General features: G+C 37.2%; 3 protein-coding genes across 4 annotated transcripts in view; 1 reads left to right on the forward strand and 2 right to left on the reverse strand.

Annotated features, from left to right (window-relative positions):
- Positions 1–2,445: 2,445 nt before the first annotated feature.
- On the forward strand, positions 2,446–5,762 carry LOC110104468 (probable serine/threonine-protein kinase At1g01540). The gene is given in 7 exon segments (XM_028696208.1): positions 2,446–3,419; positions 3,490–3,594; positions 4,005–4,127; positions 4,452–4,622; positions 4,703–4,832; positions 4,933–5,142; positions 5,219–5,762. Coding segments are annotated over 7 exon segments (1,515 nt in total). The 5' UTR covers positions 2,446–2,757; the 3' UTR covers positions 5,333–5,762.
- LOC110104467 (pentatricopeptide repeat-containing protein At3g57430, chloroplastic-like) lies at positions 4,343–9,142 on the reverse strand. 2 transcript variants are annotated; one of them, XM_020833602.2, is made up of 2 exons: positions 6,881–9,142; positions 4,343–4,824 (listed from the first exon to the last, which is right to left on the reverse strand). In XM_020833602.2, exon 1 carries the CDS (start codon positions 8,976–8,978, stop codon positions 6,882–6,884), a length of 2,097 nt encoding a protein of 698 aa, XP_020689261.1. In that variant the 5' UTR covers positions 8,979–9,142; the 3' UTR covers positions 4,343–4,824; position 6,881. The 2 variants fall into 2 exon arrangements, with proteins under 2 accessions (XP_020689261.1, XP_028552037.1); XM_028696204.1 differs by lacking the exon at positions 4,343–4,824 and adding an exon at positions 5,050–5,068.
- Positions 9,143–10,971: 1,829 nt separating this feature from the next.
- Positions 10,972–17,828, reverse strand: part of LOC110104472 (CAAX prenyl protease 1 homolog) — a 62,294-nt gene continuing 55,437 nt past the window's right edge. Inside the window, exons 12-14 of the mRNA XM_020833611.2 lie at positions 12,595–12,666; positions 12,399–12,464; positions 10,972–11,369 (exon numbers count right to left, since the gene is read on the reverse strand). Coding sequence (XP_020689270.1) covers positions 11,250–11,369; positions 12,399–12,464; positions 12,595–12,666 — 258 coding nt within the window. The 3' untranslated portion in view covers positions 10,972–11,249. The remainder of the gene's footprint in view (positions 11,370–12,398; positions 12,465–12,594; positions 12,667–17,828) is intronic.

Below are 17,828 nucleotides of genomic sequence, written 5' to 3' on the forward strand. Positions count from 1 at the left end.
TTAAACCAACTAAACAATAAAAATAATAATTTTATACATTTCTTTTATACTAATTCAAATAAAATAAAATATTTTAAATATATACCATTTATTTTACAGTGCATTCCTTTCAAGCTATATTCGAGTTTTAGCAAACCAAATGACCTCAAAAACATGAAATAACAGTGTGGCTTTTAATCTCTAGGTAATTTTTTCAAGTCATGATCTTCCTATAAGTAACTTATTTTTTTAATTTCATAAAAAATGATAGTGTGACTTTGAGTAAAATTTCTATATCTTCTATTATTTCTTTCCCTCTTAATTTCTTAAAAATCTAAAAAATATTAATGATTTGTAAAATAATTAAGAGTATTTACAACATACTTTTTTTATTTGTTAATTATTGCCAGTATAGATATTAAAAAGGTTATTTTATAAAATCTTTCGAATTATTTTACAAAATATTTCCATCAAACTTCTATGTCAGTTATTTAAAAATAGGGCTATAATTGAGCCAACTGGATACCATGCATGAGATTTTGACATGTTCATACTATAATTTTGCAGGAAAAATATGATATTTAAATGAAAATTTCATAATGATTAAATTTTAAATAATTAAATTTGTATTTAAAATGAATATAATATAACTGTTCAATTTTTACACTAATCTAAAATTAAATTTAAATATTTTAAAAAAATCATTATGATTAAATTTTAATCAAAATCATATATGGTTCACTATTTCTTTTTGTAAGGGGTATCATAAGTTGGCTAGCACATTGCTAGGGCACAAAAATACTAATCATTTTACGGTTGCCCCAAACTTCTATCTCGTGTCCTCCCTTTTGAGTGGTACTTAGTCAGCTTTGATGGTGCTTGCCACAAACAGATAAAGCGTCCCATTATGGAGAGATTATTACGAGCGGAGTCTGGACACAGAGAGCCGTTCGATTTTGTGACTGTGAATAGTAAAAATGCAGTTGTGAATAGTAATTGAGCTTTTACTATTTGTGAACATAAAATCAAGCGGTTCTTCATGTCTGGACTCCGCACATAATAATCTATCCCCATTATGACAATTGAGGGGCCATATTTATGTTTTTTTTTTTCTCTTTTTTTTGGGACATTTAGGCCATTTAAGGCAAACTCACACACACAACGTATACACAAAGACTCGAACCCAAGACCTTTTAGTTGGAAGTCTATGCGCTCAACCAACAGGCCAATGTGAGCTATGTATTTTTTTTCTCTTAATAAAATAAATATTAGTACACTGTTTGTTCTTTTAAGTTAGTAATGCAAATGAAACTTTTAAGAATAAACAACCAGATCAAATGGAACTAAATAAAATAAAATAATAATAATTACAAACCAAATCAAATGGAACTAATATAACTAATATTTATTTTATGATATTGTATTCTTTGGGCCATAGTTAACAAGGCCTGCTATGCCAAGAAAATAAAAGTTGCACATTAGAAAAGTTCACTAAGATTTATAAGGAATAATCTTACATACTCTAAGCTTCACTGTAACAAACTAGAAGATCAAAGAGAGTTAATAGCTGATATGAGTCAAAAATTTACTTTTATATTGCTGGAAAGAATAATGCATCAAGGAAGTTTAGGTCAGGATGACCTGCTTGGTTTTATTTTTGAGAGGGAGCCTTCCCTCTTATCCGGACGATGATGAGGGGAACCAACATTTTCGAGTTGCCTCGGTTGGTCTCTTCCTTTGGACGGCCAGCTTCGAACACCTGGGCTGCTCTTTTTCATTGGATGGTGAAGTTATTGAACTGTTTTCATCTCCCAGACTCAAGATAGTAGATCCCATAAAAGGAATTATATTTGATTGAGTTAGTTATCAGGAGGGTGTCAAAAGCTCAAGAATATATAGAGCCACAAAATAATGTTTGGATAACTCTGGTGTATATGTTAGAAATTAAGGATATTGGGTGATCTAAAATTAACCAAATTATGTATATTTATTAACTATCTCCATGCATTAGAACCTATCATCAATCATTGGCCTTGGAGCACCCAATTGACCTTGCGGTGAGCCATTGAAGGAAGAGGGATAGTGCACAGTTGGTATTTGAGGATTAGAAGGTTTAGAGGTGTGGAGTGTAAATGAATGCAAACCTTCATTTATAGCCTCGATTCCTTCATACAATACAATCGGGAGATAATACTATCTAATCAAGTATTCAAAACCACCCCATCGGGATTGTAGTCAATGGTCAAATTTTATAGAATGATAAGGTTGAAAGTTTAATGTAGGATGTTAATCCTAAGTAAACTATCCCTAAGCACACCAAGAGGGGCTAGTGAATTAGTATTTTTAAAAATTTACCAGAAAAAAACACAAAATTATTTTTTTTTATTTTTTAATAATTAAAAAGTTAAATAATATATTGTAAATGTTTTTTAAATAATATACAAATAAATTTCCTTAAATATCGTGTTGGCCGTCAGATGTGGAACGCTTACGTCAGTCCGATTCAAAAATCCGAACCGGGCTCCGACGGATGAGGAGTTTAACAGAATGAATCGATCAGAAGAGAGAATGGTATAAATCAGGTCTCTTCATCTCTATCGATCAACCATTTCTCGATCGCTAGAGAGCTAAGAACTGGACACTGAGAAGTTCTGAATGCCGATTACAGACTCGCATTGCTAAGGAATCATCCCGATTTCTTTAATTCACTTCTTCCTCTGATACTTTTTCAGTAGATTCGTGTTTGCTTCGGAAGCCGGCAAGCGAGAAGCTACAGAAATGGCGTTGGCGTTCTGGAATGAATCTTCGCTCAGGAATGAGCTCTCGCACCGGTCCGACATTTTCGGGCTTCGGCTCTGGGTTTTGATTGCTATCTCCGTCGGCGTCGTTATTGTTCTTGTCCTTTTTTTACTTGCTATTTGCCTTGCCTACGGCCGCCGCCGATCCCTTCCCTCCTCCTCTTCCCACAGAACCCTAAAACATCTCTTCCGTGATTCTAACGCTCCCATCTCTAAGGAAATCCTCGATATCTTCCGTCTCCATTCTCCTCCTCGCGCAGGGGCCGCCGCTACCCAGAATGCTGCCTCTCTACCCGTCGCCCAGGTTGGGATGGACATCCCGAACCCCAACCTCGGCGACGCGAATCACCACGTCGTGTTATACGAACAAAAGCCTCAGCTGACGCTGCCTTCGTCGTTGACAGCGAGCGCTGAAAGTCACAGCACGGTGGTTGATGTCACTGTCTCGCCAACAGGGATCGGTGGCCTGCCGGAGCTCTCGAATCTGGGATGGGGCCATTGGTACACGCTTCGGGAGCTCGAGGAAGCCACAGGTGGCTTCGTGCATGAGAACGTGATAGGGGAAGGTGGGTACGGTATCGTGTACCGTGGGGTCTTACCTGACAACACCATGGTCGCTATCAAGAACCTTCTCAATAACAGGTTGATAATTCCGAAATACCACTTTGCTCTACATTGTAAAATCTGTAAGATCTTTGTTTTCTTTTAACAGGGGCCAAGCTGAAAAGGAGTTCAGAGTAGAGGTTGAAGCAATTGGTCGTGTTAGGCATAAAAATTTGGTCAGACTGCTTGGTTTCTGCGTTGAAGGAAATCATAGGTAAGGGCATCTCCAACCGAAAATCTCATTTTCCATTCTAAAATATAGTAAAACTAAAAAAATGACGTGATTCATCACCAATCGAACTCCATTTTGCACCCAGGTAACCATTTTTCTCCTTCGCGCGTTTCTTCGGCAAATCCGGTAGAGACAAAAAAATAGCATAGGTGAACGGTACAAATGCCAATATTGGCGTCGCATTGTTCACCCACAACCAAATACCGGAAATTTTGCCCTTTGGCTGGAGCTCGCGAGCGACAGCATTCATACGTTTGGAGTTTGGTTGGAGAAGGCCTAACCCGTTTCCTCTTATTTGACGTTTTTTGCACATTTTCCTATCCAATTTGATGTAATTCTTTAGATAGATCAAAGTTTGCTTTGGTGTTGGTAAATTTTGTGTGTTTGTGTAGGATGCTTGTCTATGAATATGTAGACAATGGTAACTTGGATCAGTGGATTCATGGCGATGTGGGGGCTGCAAGTCCATTGACCTGGGAAATGAGGATGAACATAATCCTAGGAACTGCTAAAGGGTAAGAAGTTCCACTCTTTTCTTCTCTAGAATTGGGGAAATCATTGGGTTCGGACAACGGACACAGCTTACCGTCCAGAGACGAATCAGGTGTAGCCACGTTATCCAGTACCGAGCGAGTAGGGGGTGATGTGGTGCATTTTCATTGGGCTCTGGACGGCGTCCGTTGTCCGAAACCAATAATTTCCCCCAGAATTCAGTCCATGAGATGCTGGATTGTTCTTATAAAACATGCATATAACAATAAAATATGTTCAAAGAGGATCGTAGATATAAACAAAATTCTAAATATCCGAAAGGAACTAACTGCTGAATTTGTTGACAGTTTGGCTTACCTTCATGAGGGACTGGAACCGAAAGTTGTTCACCGAGATGTGAAATCTAGTAATATATTGCTTGACCGGCAGTGGAACTCTAAAGTCTCTGACTTTGGGCTGGCCAAGCTCTTGTGCTCAGAGATGAGTTATGTGACAACGCGTGTCATGGGTACATTTGGGTTGGTCCAACTCCCATAACCCTAATCCCTCTTTTCTCTCTATTAAAAGAATCGTTCAGTTTATTTTCTTTTACTTGCAGGTATGTAGCACCAGAGTATGCTAGTACTGGAATGCTTAATGAGAAAAGTGATGTTTACAGCTTTGGGGTTCTTATGTTGGAGATCATTTCTGGAAGAACCCCTGTCGATTACTCAAGGCCACCTGGAGAGGTAAATACCATCAAATTTCTTTGGATGCAATAAAAATGACATAGAAATGAAATTCTATATAAACTTGCTTGATCTTGATTTTTTTTTTTTTGCCTGTTAGGTGAATTTGGTTGAGTGGTTGAAGAAATTGGTTGGAGAACGGAGATCGGAGGACATATTAGATCCTAAGATTTTGGAGAAGCCTTCGTCCAAAGCACTCAAAAGGGCACTTCTAGTGGCTCTTCGCTGTGTTGATCCTGATGCACCAGAACGACCAAGAATGGGTCAAGTCCTTCACATGCTTGAAAAGTAGGATTTTCTGTTCCGAGAGGTAATGGTAAGCATATTTTAGCACCATGGAATTTATTCTTTAATGATCCATCTTTAGCTATCTCGATCCTTTACAGGATCGGAAAAATGGGTGAGAAGCATCTAATAATCTCAATCAGACTGCCAAAATAGGAATGAAGATGGAAATTTGGGTAGGTAGGCATGACCATCAAGCTAGGTGGAATTGGTAGAGTAATTAGTAGGAGTTAGGGGCATTTTTTGCTTTGCTACATAAGGGCAGATCAAAATTAACTTCATTGATTGCTCTATTTGGTTTTTTTGTTTCCTCATTTCCCATAGCATTTAAGGATCCATTAAAGCATTTGTATTTTTGTCTATGCTGCCTCATTTATGCCATTTTATTTATTTTTTGCTATTTTTCATTCAATTCTACAGCTTATGTAAGTTTTGTTTTATTAAAATTGTTCTAGTTTATGACAGGTTAATTAATATGTTCAGAGTTTAGTTCGGTAGCTCTATTCAAGGTTTGAAAGTCGGTACATAACAACAACATCAAGCCTTTATCCCACTACGTGCGATGGGTTCTCCATAAACTTGATCATTGCACAAATAATTATAAAAAATATATTTTTTGAATGTTTTTACATAAAAATAATATGAATTACTGATTGAATATATTTTTTTAATTAATGAATTTTACTTGAGATTGATCATTGTTGGCGCAATTTGAATTTGATGAATGGAGTTAAAATTGAAATCTTCATTCTCGAGTTTTAATGGGTTAGTAGAGACATAAGAGTTTATAAAAAATCACATAATGAGCTTATGAAGTCCAGCAGGTTACCAAAACTTTACCAGCATTCAATGCAAGGCAAAATAATTAATATGTATACTCTAGTTTCAATCAATATCAATCAATAAACTATCAATATGAATGATAAATAATCTATGCAATCAATATCAATTAAATAGTAAAAAATAATATACTTAGTAAAACAAGAGTATCTCACTAAGCAAAAGGTGCCTATCAATCTATAAGAAAATCAGTAAAAATTCTATAAATCTGTAACAAATGCTGCAGCAAAACAATCATCAATTATTTATCAATTATATTCATGTTGATGGCTATATTATATGTTTCTATCAATTATTATATCATGTATAGCTTTCTATCAATATGCTATATCAATTTATCCATTAATTAGTTTAATACACTATCATATAAATATAATCATGAATACAATTATGAAGAGCAAAGCAAGACAAGCAGCTTTAATGTGTTATATATCTTCATACAAAACTAGGACGTTAAGCTCACTATCTCTCTCTATTGTAACGAATGTTCCAGCAGGCAACAATAATAATTATTGACAAAATTGATTCTGCAAATGAAAGTGCAAGCAAAATAAAAAAAAAAGATTTTTTTTTTAATAATTAGATATATAGAATGCTCGGGGAAGCAGAAAGAAATTTGACTTGAACTAACTTCTTTTTAGTGCTAACATAATAAGATCTTATCAAAAGATAAATCAATCAAAGATTGAAGCAATAATTTGAGAAATTATTAAATTAAATTATTAGAAGGTGCTGACCTAAGGTCAGTAGATCAAATAATTGGTGTATCATTACAATTTTGTTCTAATTAATATTGTTAGAAAATGAAATAAGAGCATACCTCCCAAGTTAAAAGAATCATATAAAAATGAAGATATGAAGAGTAGCATATTACTAGAGACTAAAATGAAATATAACTAAGAAAACACAACAGTTTCTCTTACATCAACCGGAATATGCTCCAACATCATAACTTCCTAGCTCAGCAACATCCTTTATTTGCTCCTTCAGTGCATTCCAAGCACCATAGATTTTATCAGCTTCGGGGTGCTTTGTGTCTCCCACCATGAACCTGCAACTCTCCTTACCATTAACTTCAATAGAACTCCACCCAGCCTTCTTCTTCTCCCCATGCCTCTTCATCTCTGCTCTGACCCTTGCAGCATCTTTCCATCTCCCACCCAATGCATAAACATTTGATAATGACACCTTCCAAGCATTCCTATCAGGCTCCAACACAGATAGAACTTCTGCTGCCCTCTCTGCAACTTCAACATCTCCATAAACCCCACAAGCACCCAACAACGAACCCCAAATCGCCGAACCTGGTTGAATGGGCATCTCTCCAATGAATCTCTCTGCCTCATCAAGTCTACCAGATCTTGCAAATAGGTTCACCACTGATGCATAATGTTCCATATCAGGATCAATGTCATAGTCCCTTTGCATGCTCTTGAAGCATTCATAGCCTTCCTTCACTAATCCTGAATGACTGCAAGCTGTAATAATATTGACAAATGTTATTGCATTAGGCTTAAGAAAGCAACATTTCTTAAGTTTGTCGAAAGTGCTTAGCGCCGCCTTGCCATCGCCGTGAATACCATGTGCTAGAATCATCGCATTCCAAGTACTGAGATCATTTAAATTCATGCTGTGGAACACTTTCTGTGATAAATCAATCCTGCCAGATGTCGCATACATTCCTATGAGAGAATTGGATACAAACACATCAGAATCAAAGCCTGATTTGATTGCATATCCATGAAGTATTTCTCCATGTTGCAATGAAGCTAGTTCAGCGCAAGCTTGTATCGAACTCAACATCGTGATGGTGTCCGGAGCAAGGTCATCGACATTAGAACAGTGTAATTCTGTGAGAAGCTCCAAGGCCTTGACATAATTGTTGTTCTTCAAGCAGCATGAAATCATGCTGTTCCAAGATACCACATCCCTCTCTGTCATTTTTCTAAAAATCCGATTCGCTGAATCAACTTGTTCGAGCTTTCCATACATATCTATCAGCGAATTCTCGATGAAGGTGCAAGGAAAAAAGCCTTGCTTTACCAAGAACCCATGGAATGTTCTACCAAACTGCAAAGACTCTGAAAGCATGCTACCACGAATGATCGCTGCCATTGCTTCGGGATCGAGACAAGCATTTCCTTTTACAGACCAGAGCTCAAGGAAGATTCTAATGCCCTCATCAAGTAGCCCATTCTTAGAATACATCACCACAAGAGAATTCATCACAAACTGATTGCTTTCAAGCTCCAATTTTGAAATCCAAGCATGAACACAACCGAAAAACCTAGGCTCATTCATCAAAGAACAAGCCTGAATGATACTCAGCATAGTCACAAAATTTGGAAGGAAGCCATCTTCCAACATCATTGCGAACATATCTATGGCCTTAACAAACATGCTCTGGAGGACATAACCTGAAATAATACTACTCCAAGAGACCACATTTCTTCCCCCCAAACCATAAAGCACTTTCTCTGCGCTAACCAAAAATCCCAACTTTGAATACATAGCAATCAAAGAATTGCTAACAAAAACGCACTCAAAAAACCTTCTTCTTAAACAATAGCCATGCACGGCCTTCCCCATCCTATCATCCTCTAGCAAGACACAGGCATTTGAAATGCTAGCAATGGTGAATTCATTTGGAGCGGGTGCTGATTCGTCCGAAATCAAATCAAAGAAAACAGACAGAGCAGCTACGGCTGAGCCGTTGCGGCAGTGACCAGAGATCAGGGACGTCCAGGATACAATATCCTTATCAGGCATTTTATCAAACAGCTTACCCGCGAAACCCATTTGGTCGCATTTCGCGTAGGCGTCGAGTAAGGCATTGGCAACGAAGAGGTTGGAGTGGAGGAGACCGGATTTGATAGTGGCGGCGTGAAGAGAAGCGGCCATAAAAATGTCTCTTTTGGCGGCGCAGATGTTTGCCGCAGTGACGAATGTGGCTGCATCAACGAAAGGAGGTTCACCGCCATAGACGCTGGGCGGTGGAAGCGGAGGGGAAGCAGAAAGCATTGGATTTTGAGTTTAATTTAAAAGGGAAATTAGGGTTTCTTTCAACTCTTTTTTGGACAGGGAAAAGAGCGGGTACACTCAGTTAACTTGCTCCATACAGATTTAATGATAAGGCCGTTTGCGGTGAAGGCCAGTTCCCCTGAAACCCTCTTAGAAATGAAGGCAAATGATTGGGTCAGGTGACCGAACCTATCAAATTATTTGCTAATATTCATGATAAATCTTATTAAATTATAAGAGCTGACTCTTCCTCTCGAGTCAACAGGTTTGATAAATTCGGCAAAAACAGGATTTTAGAAATTCGACAAAAAAATAGGATTTTGAAAATTCAGAATTTAGCACGAAAAGACGGAATTTTTCATCCACGCCGACTTTTATTTGCCGTGAGAATTGGTTTTGCATTCTAGACAGTTTGGGTGGATTTCACTCAAATCCTCCTCAAATGACGGACCTCCAGGATGTGGCAAGAATGAATTGATAGTAAAATTTAAATAAGGGGATTTGCATACCTATCATATAATTTAATATATTTACATATTTAATATTTAATATCTTTTATATAATATTTAAATTTTAAAATCATATTAAAAATAGCATTAATATTTATTTCATAAGTAATATATATATATATGAAACCAATCTATTACTAAACTAAATAGGATCGAACATGACCTTGTTCATATTTATCTAATTAAATATATAAACTTAAATTAATTAATTGTACACAAGCAAACAAAATATATGGATAGATAAAATTAGAGCTGAACAAGTAGAAAAGAAAGAAAAACTACATATTATGTACGGAAGTTTGAAAATTTTCTTGTAAATTAATAATGCTCAGGCAATACTTAATGAAATCTAAATGAAATAAGGATTGACATCACCAGCCTTGAATGGTATTGGGATAAGACTAATGACACTAATGATGAATAATATAGACACTTATGCACCGATATCTTAATTAAAATGATACAATCAATAGCCCAATCGCTCGAGGAATGTTTCGAGTCCGGCTCAAAATTTATCCAACATAAATCCAACCAACTCAAAACCAACCATTTTAATAAAACAAATTAACAAATTCAATCCGAACCTAACCCATTTAATCAGGTCAACCCGAACTCTTCTAATTCGGTTGACAAAATGGATCAATTTTTGACACCACTAATGTTACACAAATTAATCCCGTCTTATTATGATCTATTACTGTTAAAAAAAATGTCCTTAATGCAGCCACATCATTCTGCTCTAAAATTTTGCCCCAAGACAGGAACTTTTATTACGTACTCTGACCTGACGTAGCTCTACATTCGGTCAAAAGATTGTTACTCGATTTTTGCTCGGTATTTGGTCGGTATTGCTAGGTATTGTTTGATAATAACGAGGAATACCGCTATGTGAAAATCAATTCCGAGTAATACCAAACAATACCGAGTAATCCCAAAAAATACCAAGTTTTTTTTCTTATAATGGTATTTCTCGTTATTGTTGATATTGCTCGGTATTTCTCGTTTTGTGCCTGCAATCTTAATGTCGGTCATACGTAGCTCCACGTACGTTCACCGGACCAAATTAAAATTCCCAAGACGGCGTTTATTAACTTTATCTTCCTTTGAAAGGCATTGAAATAGCATATAGAACTAATCATGGCAATTATAAACTCGTACAAAGGAGAGATTATTAGGTGCGGAGTGCAGACGGGGAGAACAGTCCGCAACAAGCATTGGCGAGCATCGAGCACCCGCCAATACTTGTACGGACAGCACACACACCGCACCTAATAATTTTTCCATACAAAGACCCTGTAATAAGATAATAAAAAGGATATTTTCAGAGCATCATACGAGTAATTCTTAATAGATTAAGACTTTGTTTGAGATGATTTTCTTCCTGTTTCTTAAAACAGTTTTTTAATATAAAAATTTAAATTTTTTTATTTTAAAAAATTACTTTAAGAAACAATGAAAAAACCTTCGTACACGAAGCCTAAACATAAATAATTCAAATGAAGGTAATTGTTATCCTCTTATGAAGCAAGTGGCAAATACCCACACTATCAAAATTTTAGTAATGAAGTCTACCTATTATGGGCAAGCGTGCACCAATCTAGTCCACTAATAATACTAACATGAGTCGGCTAAGCACAATAAATTTTTTTTCTGGAAGGACCATCCTGCCCTTCCAGTTATACAGAATCACACATAGTGCTTCATATTTTCATCAGGAAAATATAGGGAATTAGCAGCTGAAAGCTGAAAATATGTTTGAAAATTAGTCTTCCTTTTTACTCTCCAGGTCTTCCAAAGCAGCAAGTCTTTCAACTAATGGGGGATGAGAATAGTGGTAGGCTGAATACCATGGATCTGTGTTCATTGTTGAGAGATTCTCTTCCTGACATTTAAAACATAAAATATTAGTAAACCAAGATGGGATTAAAAATGCAAAAAACAATATAAACAATCAGGGATGGTGTGTGAAGCGAACTGCATAAATATGGCGACTGATCTAGTAAATATTACATAGTATTAAAGAAACTTCGGCTTCTTTTGGGACGACTTTCTTACTGCTTCTTAAAACAAATTCTTATTACAAAAGTTAAAAATTTTATACTAAAAAGTCGCTTTAAGAAGTAGTAAAAAAATCGTCCGAAACGAAGCCTTCATCCGGTGCGAACTTCATCTGGGTTGCAAGCACTGCATTTTAGTGTGAAATCCACTCAAGTAGTTTTTTTTTTTTCCAGCCATAAGTTGCTTGGTTCTAAAGATCAACGTTTTATCTGTAACTGCTACACCATTAATTAGAAGTCTAAACAGCAAAAAATTGGGTCTGGATATCTAACCTATTTTTTCATTTCGATGAGTTTCAAATTTATTAGATTTATTTTTAGATAAGTGCAATAATAACTTGATTGGTTATCAAAACATCTCAAAGTAAATCTGATGACTCAAAAGATCCATCATGACTAAATTTTATTCAAGATATCCTGATACAAAAGTTCTCCATTTTTCTCCTTCCTTTGATTACTGAAGATGTGTATCATGATCAAATTACTGGTTTTCCGTTTTGAACCTCCACAATTTTTTTTTTTAACAACTAGATGTTTGGTAAAAATTTGTGTCAGGATACATAAACAAAAAATTGGATAGGATGGATCTCAGAACCATTGAATTCACTACGATTTAAATGCAATTCATGAATACTCATATAAAAAATTATATTATAATCATTTACAAATAAATTCAATGAATTTGAAACTCATCCTGACTAAAGATCTGGTCGAAATATAAATAAACAGATGGCTGCTGCAGCTCCAGAAAACATTATATATAACACAGGGTTAAGGTAACAAATTATTGACAGGGTGCAGCTCCTGAAACCTACTAATGCTACTAAATATTGAGTAAGAGATGTTTGCCTCACCTGCAACTTTATAAGGCCTGCTCTAAGTAATTTTCCATAGCCAAGTTTCTTAGCAAAAGCATCAGCCTACAAAGCATAATATAAAGAGATTAATCCTTCTCAACATGATCGCAGAAGCATTCATTTGTTTCTCTGAAGGAGATCAAAAGGCAATATTAGGGAGAGCATGGAAACCAGAGTGTAATCAATGAATTACCTGAAATTCAAATGCCCTGCTGACAAGATTAAGACCAAAGCTTACGATGTGCTGGATGGGTATTACTGTATGCTGCAAATCATGTTCATTACGTTAGAAATAACATTGCATGCAATCTTTATACAACACAACAACAACATCAAGCCGTTGTACCACTACGTGGGGTCGGCTAATTTTGAAGAAATTTTGAAAGAAAAATTTTAAATCTGTAAAATGCCATCTAACAAGGTAAGGATGCTTTGACTCCAAAGAAAACTTCCAAATGTTCCTAGAGAAAACTTAATTTATTTTTCAAGAGTCCATGATGATATTAATATAAACAGATTTTTCCCATAGAATAAGAGTTCCATGCATATACTGTTGCACTGCAGCCTAAAATATGGGGAAAGAGGGTGTGACAATGCATAGTAAATTATATTAAGATTACACAATTCTATCATCCATAATTTTATCAAATCAATCATAATCCAAAGGGGTGAAAATTTTTGGTTGTGCAAATATGTCTTCCAAGTACAATTGGATTTCTCACAAAGCACCATAAATTCCCTAATCCGTGATAAATATTAAATAAAATAGATCGCTCAGAGGTAAGAAATTGGATGATTTCAGTTTAGAGGTATTGGCATAAATAACAAAGACAAAGCCATGTACTGGGCCGCATGATTGTAGTTCAAGAAAGTCTATATCGTCATTAAGGGTAGAGATGGCACCCCTTGAGGTGCCCTTGGAGTGGGCTAGTGCCCTATGATGCATTTTTGTGTATTTGATAAAACATAAATGCAACAACACATATCAATGCATGTTATAAGCCTCAATTCCTTGAAAACATGTTTTGAGGTAATTTTGGGCGTCAGTTGGCTTGGCAAATCTATTGAGGTAAAGACTCAAAAAAGACCTTTTAGGTTAATTGAGACACAATAGGGTCAAAACCAAGTTCTTGCAAAGTTGCCAGATCAATTAGATACACATTGGAAGGGATATATAAATAATTGGCAAAAGTTCATTAAGGATATTATGTATATGTTATTTGAAGCTTTTCCCAAGTGAGCATTTGTAATTTTAAACCCTAGGAGCATAATTTCATTATTTAAACATATTTTTTTAGGATTTAGATGTTCTACAAATTCGACCCAAAAGAGTATTTTGGTCCACGAAGGGTATTTTTTTACTACTAGCTCTACGGGGCATTTTGATAATTTTCTATTAGGGGGTGTCAAAATGAGTTTTCGGGTCGGGTTCGGGTCCAACCCGAAACTGACCCGCCATCAATTGATTCAACGCAAACCCGACCCGATTAGACAAATATGTCAGAAATCTAGATGTGGACCAGACCCACCCCTAAAACCCAACATAACTTGTTAACCCGCAGGGGGGGGGGGGGGGGGGGGGGGGGGGGGGGGGGGGGGGGGGGGGGGGGGGGGGGGGTGTTGTAAGGCCACTAGGAGAGGGGGCAAGGGTTGCGAGGATGAGTCGCGAGCACGATGCGAATGTGGGTGAGAGCGTGAGTGTGAGCACGATTACGAGTCAAATGGGTTATTTTTAGGTTCGACATGAATAAAAAAAAATTTAGGTCAGATCTGAATCAAATTTTTTAATTTATGTCATATATTGGCACCCCTAATTTGCATGGATTGGTGATCATTTCTAGAAATTTTAAATTCTCTCAGTCTTTCATGTAAAATGATTAATAAGGTATAATGATTATATAATATAAACTATCCATCTTTATTGACTAAAAGGGCTATTCCACATTTTTTACGAGGATTATTGGCTTGTTCTTTCCATATAGTTGACGGTTGCTTTGCTTGACACAAAATAAACGTACTTTACCAAATGATGCACTTGCTAGAAACGTTGCCATGTCGAGGAAAAGCAATATTAGGATTATTTATGCTTCCCTATAATGATGCAATATTAGGAAAAGCAATATTTTATATGTTTCCATATTAGCATACACTAGCTAGCACTATTAGGATTATCAAGTATTTTAAAAGGAATCAAAATAGTCCCACGATGGAACTATTTTGGTCCTTTTTAAGATGTTAAGGAATCAAAATGATCCTTTAATATAGTTGGGGACTATTTTGATTTTCATAAGCAGTCAAGGGATCATTTTGATATTTTTCTCTTTAAGAATGATGGGTATCCTGGGATAGCTAAAACAACATGAAAACAAAATTTCGAACTTCTTGTCATCAAGATTTTCAACAAGTTTAAAGTTATAGGCTTATAGCAATTCTATAGTTACATAAATGGCATTCATCAAAAGGAACACTTTTCAAAGTTTCTAAATAAAAATATGTACTAATAGGAAGCCTACTATATCTTCTACGCAGCCTACAAAAGATTAAAGTAATAGCCACATATAAAAGATCTCAAAGTGTCGTTTTGGAGTAAAATAGAGAAGCTAGGATTGGAGGAAGCTTGTGCACAACATGGAATCATGCATACTAAAAAAAAGTACGTTGTCGAGGTTAAACGAGCTAAGCTGAGCATGAAGGGAGCTGATTGTTCTCCTAAGACTTTGGATCTTTCTCATAAAACACAGTAACTTAATACATAATTTACCTCCAGATCTCCAAATCATACTCCGATAATATACCATAAGAACCCCCCCCAATTTAACCATTAAACATTGACTCTATTATTTATACACACATATAACTGGTAGGCCTGTTCAGATTTATAAAAGGCGGACTAGTGGGGTCCGCCCCCTTTAATGCTACCGCCCATTTAGAGCAATGGAGAGAAAGGGTTTTGGGAGGCTAGTTTGAGAGGGAAAATTTGAATGTGAGATGTTTGAAATTAGGAAATGAATTGTATTAGTAAGGGGACTGGTTGGAGGGAGTTTTCTCATACTTGAATATTTGTGTTCTCTTGAGTTCTTGGGTGTTTGGGCTCTAGATTACTTTTCTAGAGATTTGGGAGAGAACGATCCTCCTCTCGAATTGAGGATCACTTGTATCTTACTTTGTCTTTGTTTGGCTTGATTTTCTCACTGCAATCCATCGTTTGGGGAATTTTTTTCCGCTCGATTTTGCATCATTCTTGCTGTTTTCACCAATTAGTGATTGGTTTGCTTGCGAACTCAAGTATTTCCCTTGGGGATTCTTGTGAACTTAAGTATTTCCTATCAAATTGGTATCAAAGCATCATCTTGGGACCATCAGTGGCTGAAATTTTGAAATCTTTGCGGGTTTTTTGCATCCGGTAGAAGCTCTCTTGAGATCATTGATGTTGACCTCGATTTTGGCTCGAATATGCTCGAGCACCTTCGATCAATTTAATCGAACCCCGTCGAGCCCAATTTAGTCCAAATCAGTGATTGTTCGAATTTCATTTCTGTTGAGTCGTGCTGCCCGAGTCGAGTTGAACTCGATCTAGCCCCAATTACTGACTTGGACCTTATTTAGGATTGATTTCAATCTTTGGGTTCATTCCAATTCCAATTAAGAGATCATTGACTTTCTAAGCTGATTCAAATTTAAAGTCAGATCGGGAAATTGAATCGAGTGGCTCGAATCATGTGTTCGACTGGCTCGAAGCCGTTGCCTGATACTCGTGATCCTCTGCAGTCAGGGCAGAGATATGGAGCAGAAAATGAACTTATTCGCGTGTATTCGGGTGACTGTGGGGGTAGACACGCGAGGGCAGGCTTCTTTTTTCGGCCAAGGTTCGTTTTACTCAGAACGAAGGCCCTAGGCTTTGGGGCATGGGCTGGATTCGCACCGTCTCCCTCTGGCTCTGGATCGCTCGTTCCGACACCGAGATCGCTTCTCCCCTCTTATCTCTCTGGTTTGCACAACCCCGGCAAGAGGAAATCCCCCCTCCACTCTCTGTTTACTGATTCTCAAATTTAGGGGAGGCCGAAGTCTCCCCGATCCGTCTGTTCACGCGACCCCAGCAAGGTCGAACTTCCCTTCCACCCTATCTCTCTCCAGATTCCCAAAATTTCCCTCTCCCTCGCTCATTTTTTTCTCTGTGTATGAGGAGTCTGGAGCCTAGGCGGACTAAAGTCCTACCTCCGCCTCTTTTGGTTCGGACAAGGGCTGAAGCCCAGCTTTCCTTGCCTCCGCCGACGGCAGCCGGATCCATAGCCAGGTGATCCCCATCCTCCTTCCGCCTCCTTCGGATCGGACTGGGCTCGAAGACCTAGGCGCAGCCCTTCCATCTCCGGCACTCGCAGACCCAGGCGAAACTCCTCCTGCCTCCTCTCTGTTCGTGAGACACCCGACGCCTCACTCCCGTCCGGAGCCGAGCCCAAGGACCGATCCCGACGCATGGACCGAGCCCTCTTCCTCTCTCAGATTCGCGAGCCTAGGACTGAACCCGACGGTCTCCGAGCTCTATTCCTTCGCCATTCTTGCGATCTACCTCGTCTACCCGATCTTCCTCCAGCAGGTAATATCTTCATTCATTTCTCCTTCCTCTTCTATTACTTTTCTTCCCCCTATCTACCTTCTCTCCTTTCATATCTACTTTAAGGTTTGAGCAGTGAAACAAGCTCTAGATTCCTTAAGAAATCTGAGAAAGTTTTGTGATCTTGAGCTGAGTGTCACCATACGAATACCTTTGGTTTGAAGTATTATACTCTAAAAGAGCAGCAGCATTTAAGTTCTTTAAAAAAAAAAATCTGAAAGCTTTTCTATGCCTAGTCTCATCTAAAGTCTTTGGAAGCCATGTGGCTCCTTGTGATAGACATTGTTTGCTTAAGATTAGAGTTGAAGCTTGCTCTTCACTTTCTCTATGGTGTGAGAAGGTGCAGATATTTTCCAACTGCTATTGTAATTTCACGGCATAAATCTCTATCCTTCCCATGCAATATTCTTCATGCAGAATTCCACGGAGTTGATAAAATGACTTTGGTTTGCATTTAAATGTTGTCTGAAGTTATTAACTACTTAATGTTTATGAAAGTTTCCTTTTTATGACTCATTTTGTTGTTCGAGATTTAGAAGTGTTTTAAATTACAATAGAACTTGTCAGATTTCTCTGTTTGCTTAGATGCAGTTAGAAATGGGATTAAAATTGAGTAAGAAGTGGTCTAAGTTTTCACATGGATGATTATCTGATTTATCCTTCCATTATGCACGGAATCATTAGTGGAATTTCTGTTTGCATAACGGGGCTCTAAATGGCATTTGGAGGTTCTTGAGAATGTTGTCAAATGCTGTGTAGAAATACTTCATATTTGTTCATTTATAATTTTGATGAGTTTTAGATAGATTGTGAGA

Source organism: Dendrobium catenatum, unplaced genomic scaffold (genome assembly GCF_001605985.2).
Source record: "Dendrobium catenatum unplaced genomic scaffold, ASM160598v2 fragScaff_scaffold_80, whole genome shotgun sequence".
NCBI classification, from domain to species: domain Eukaryota; kingdom Viridiplantae; phylum Streptophyta; class Magnoliopsida; order Asparagales; family Orchidaceae; genus Dendrobium; species Dendrobium catenatum.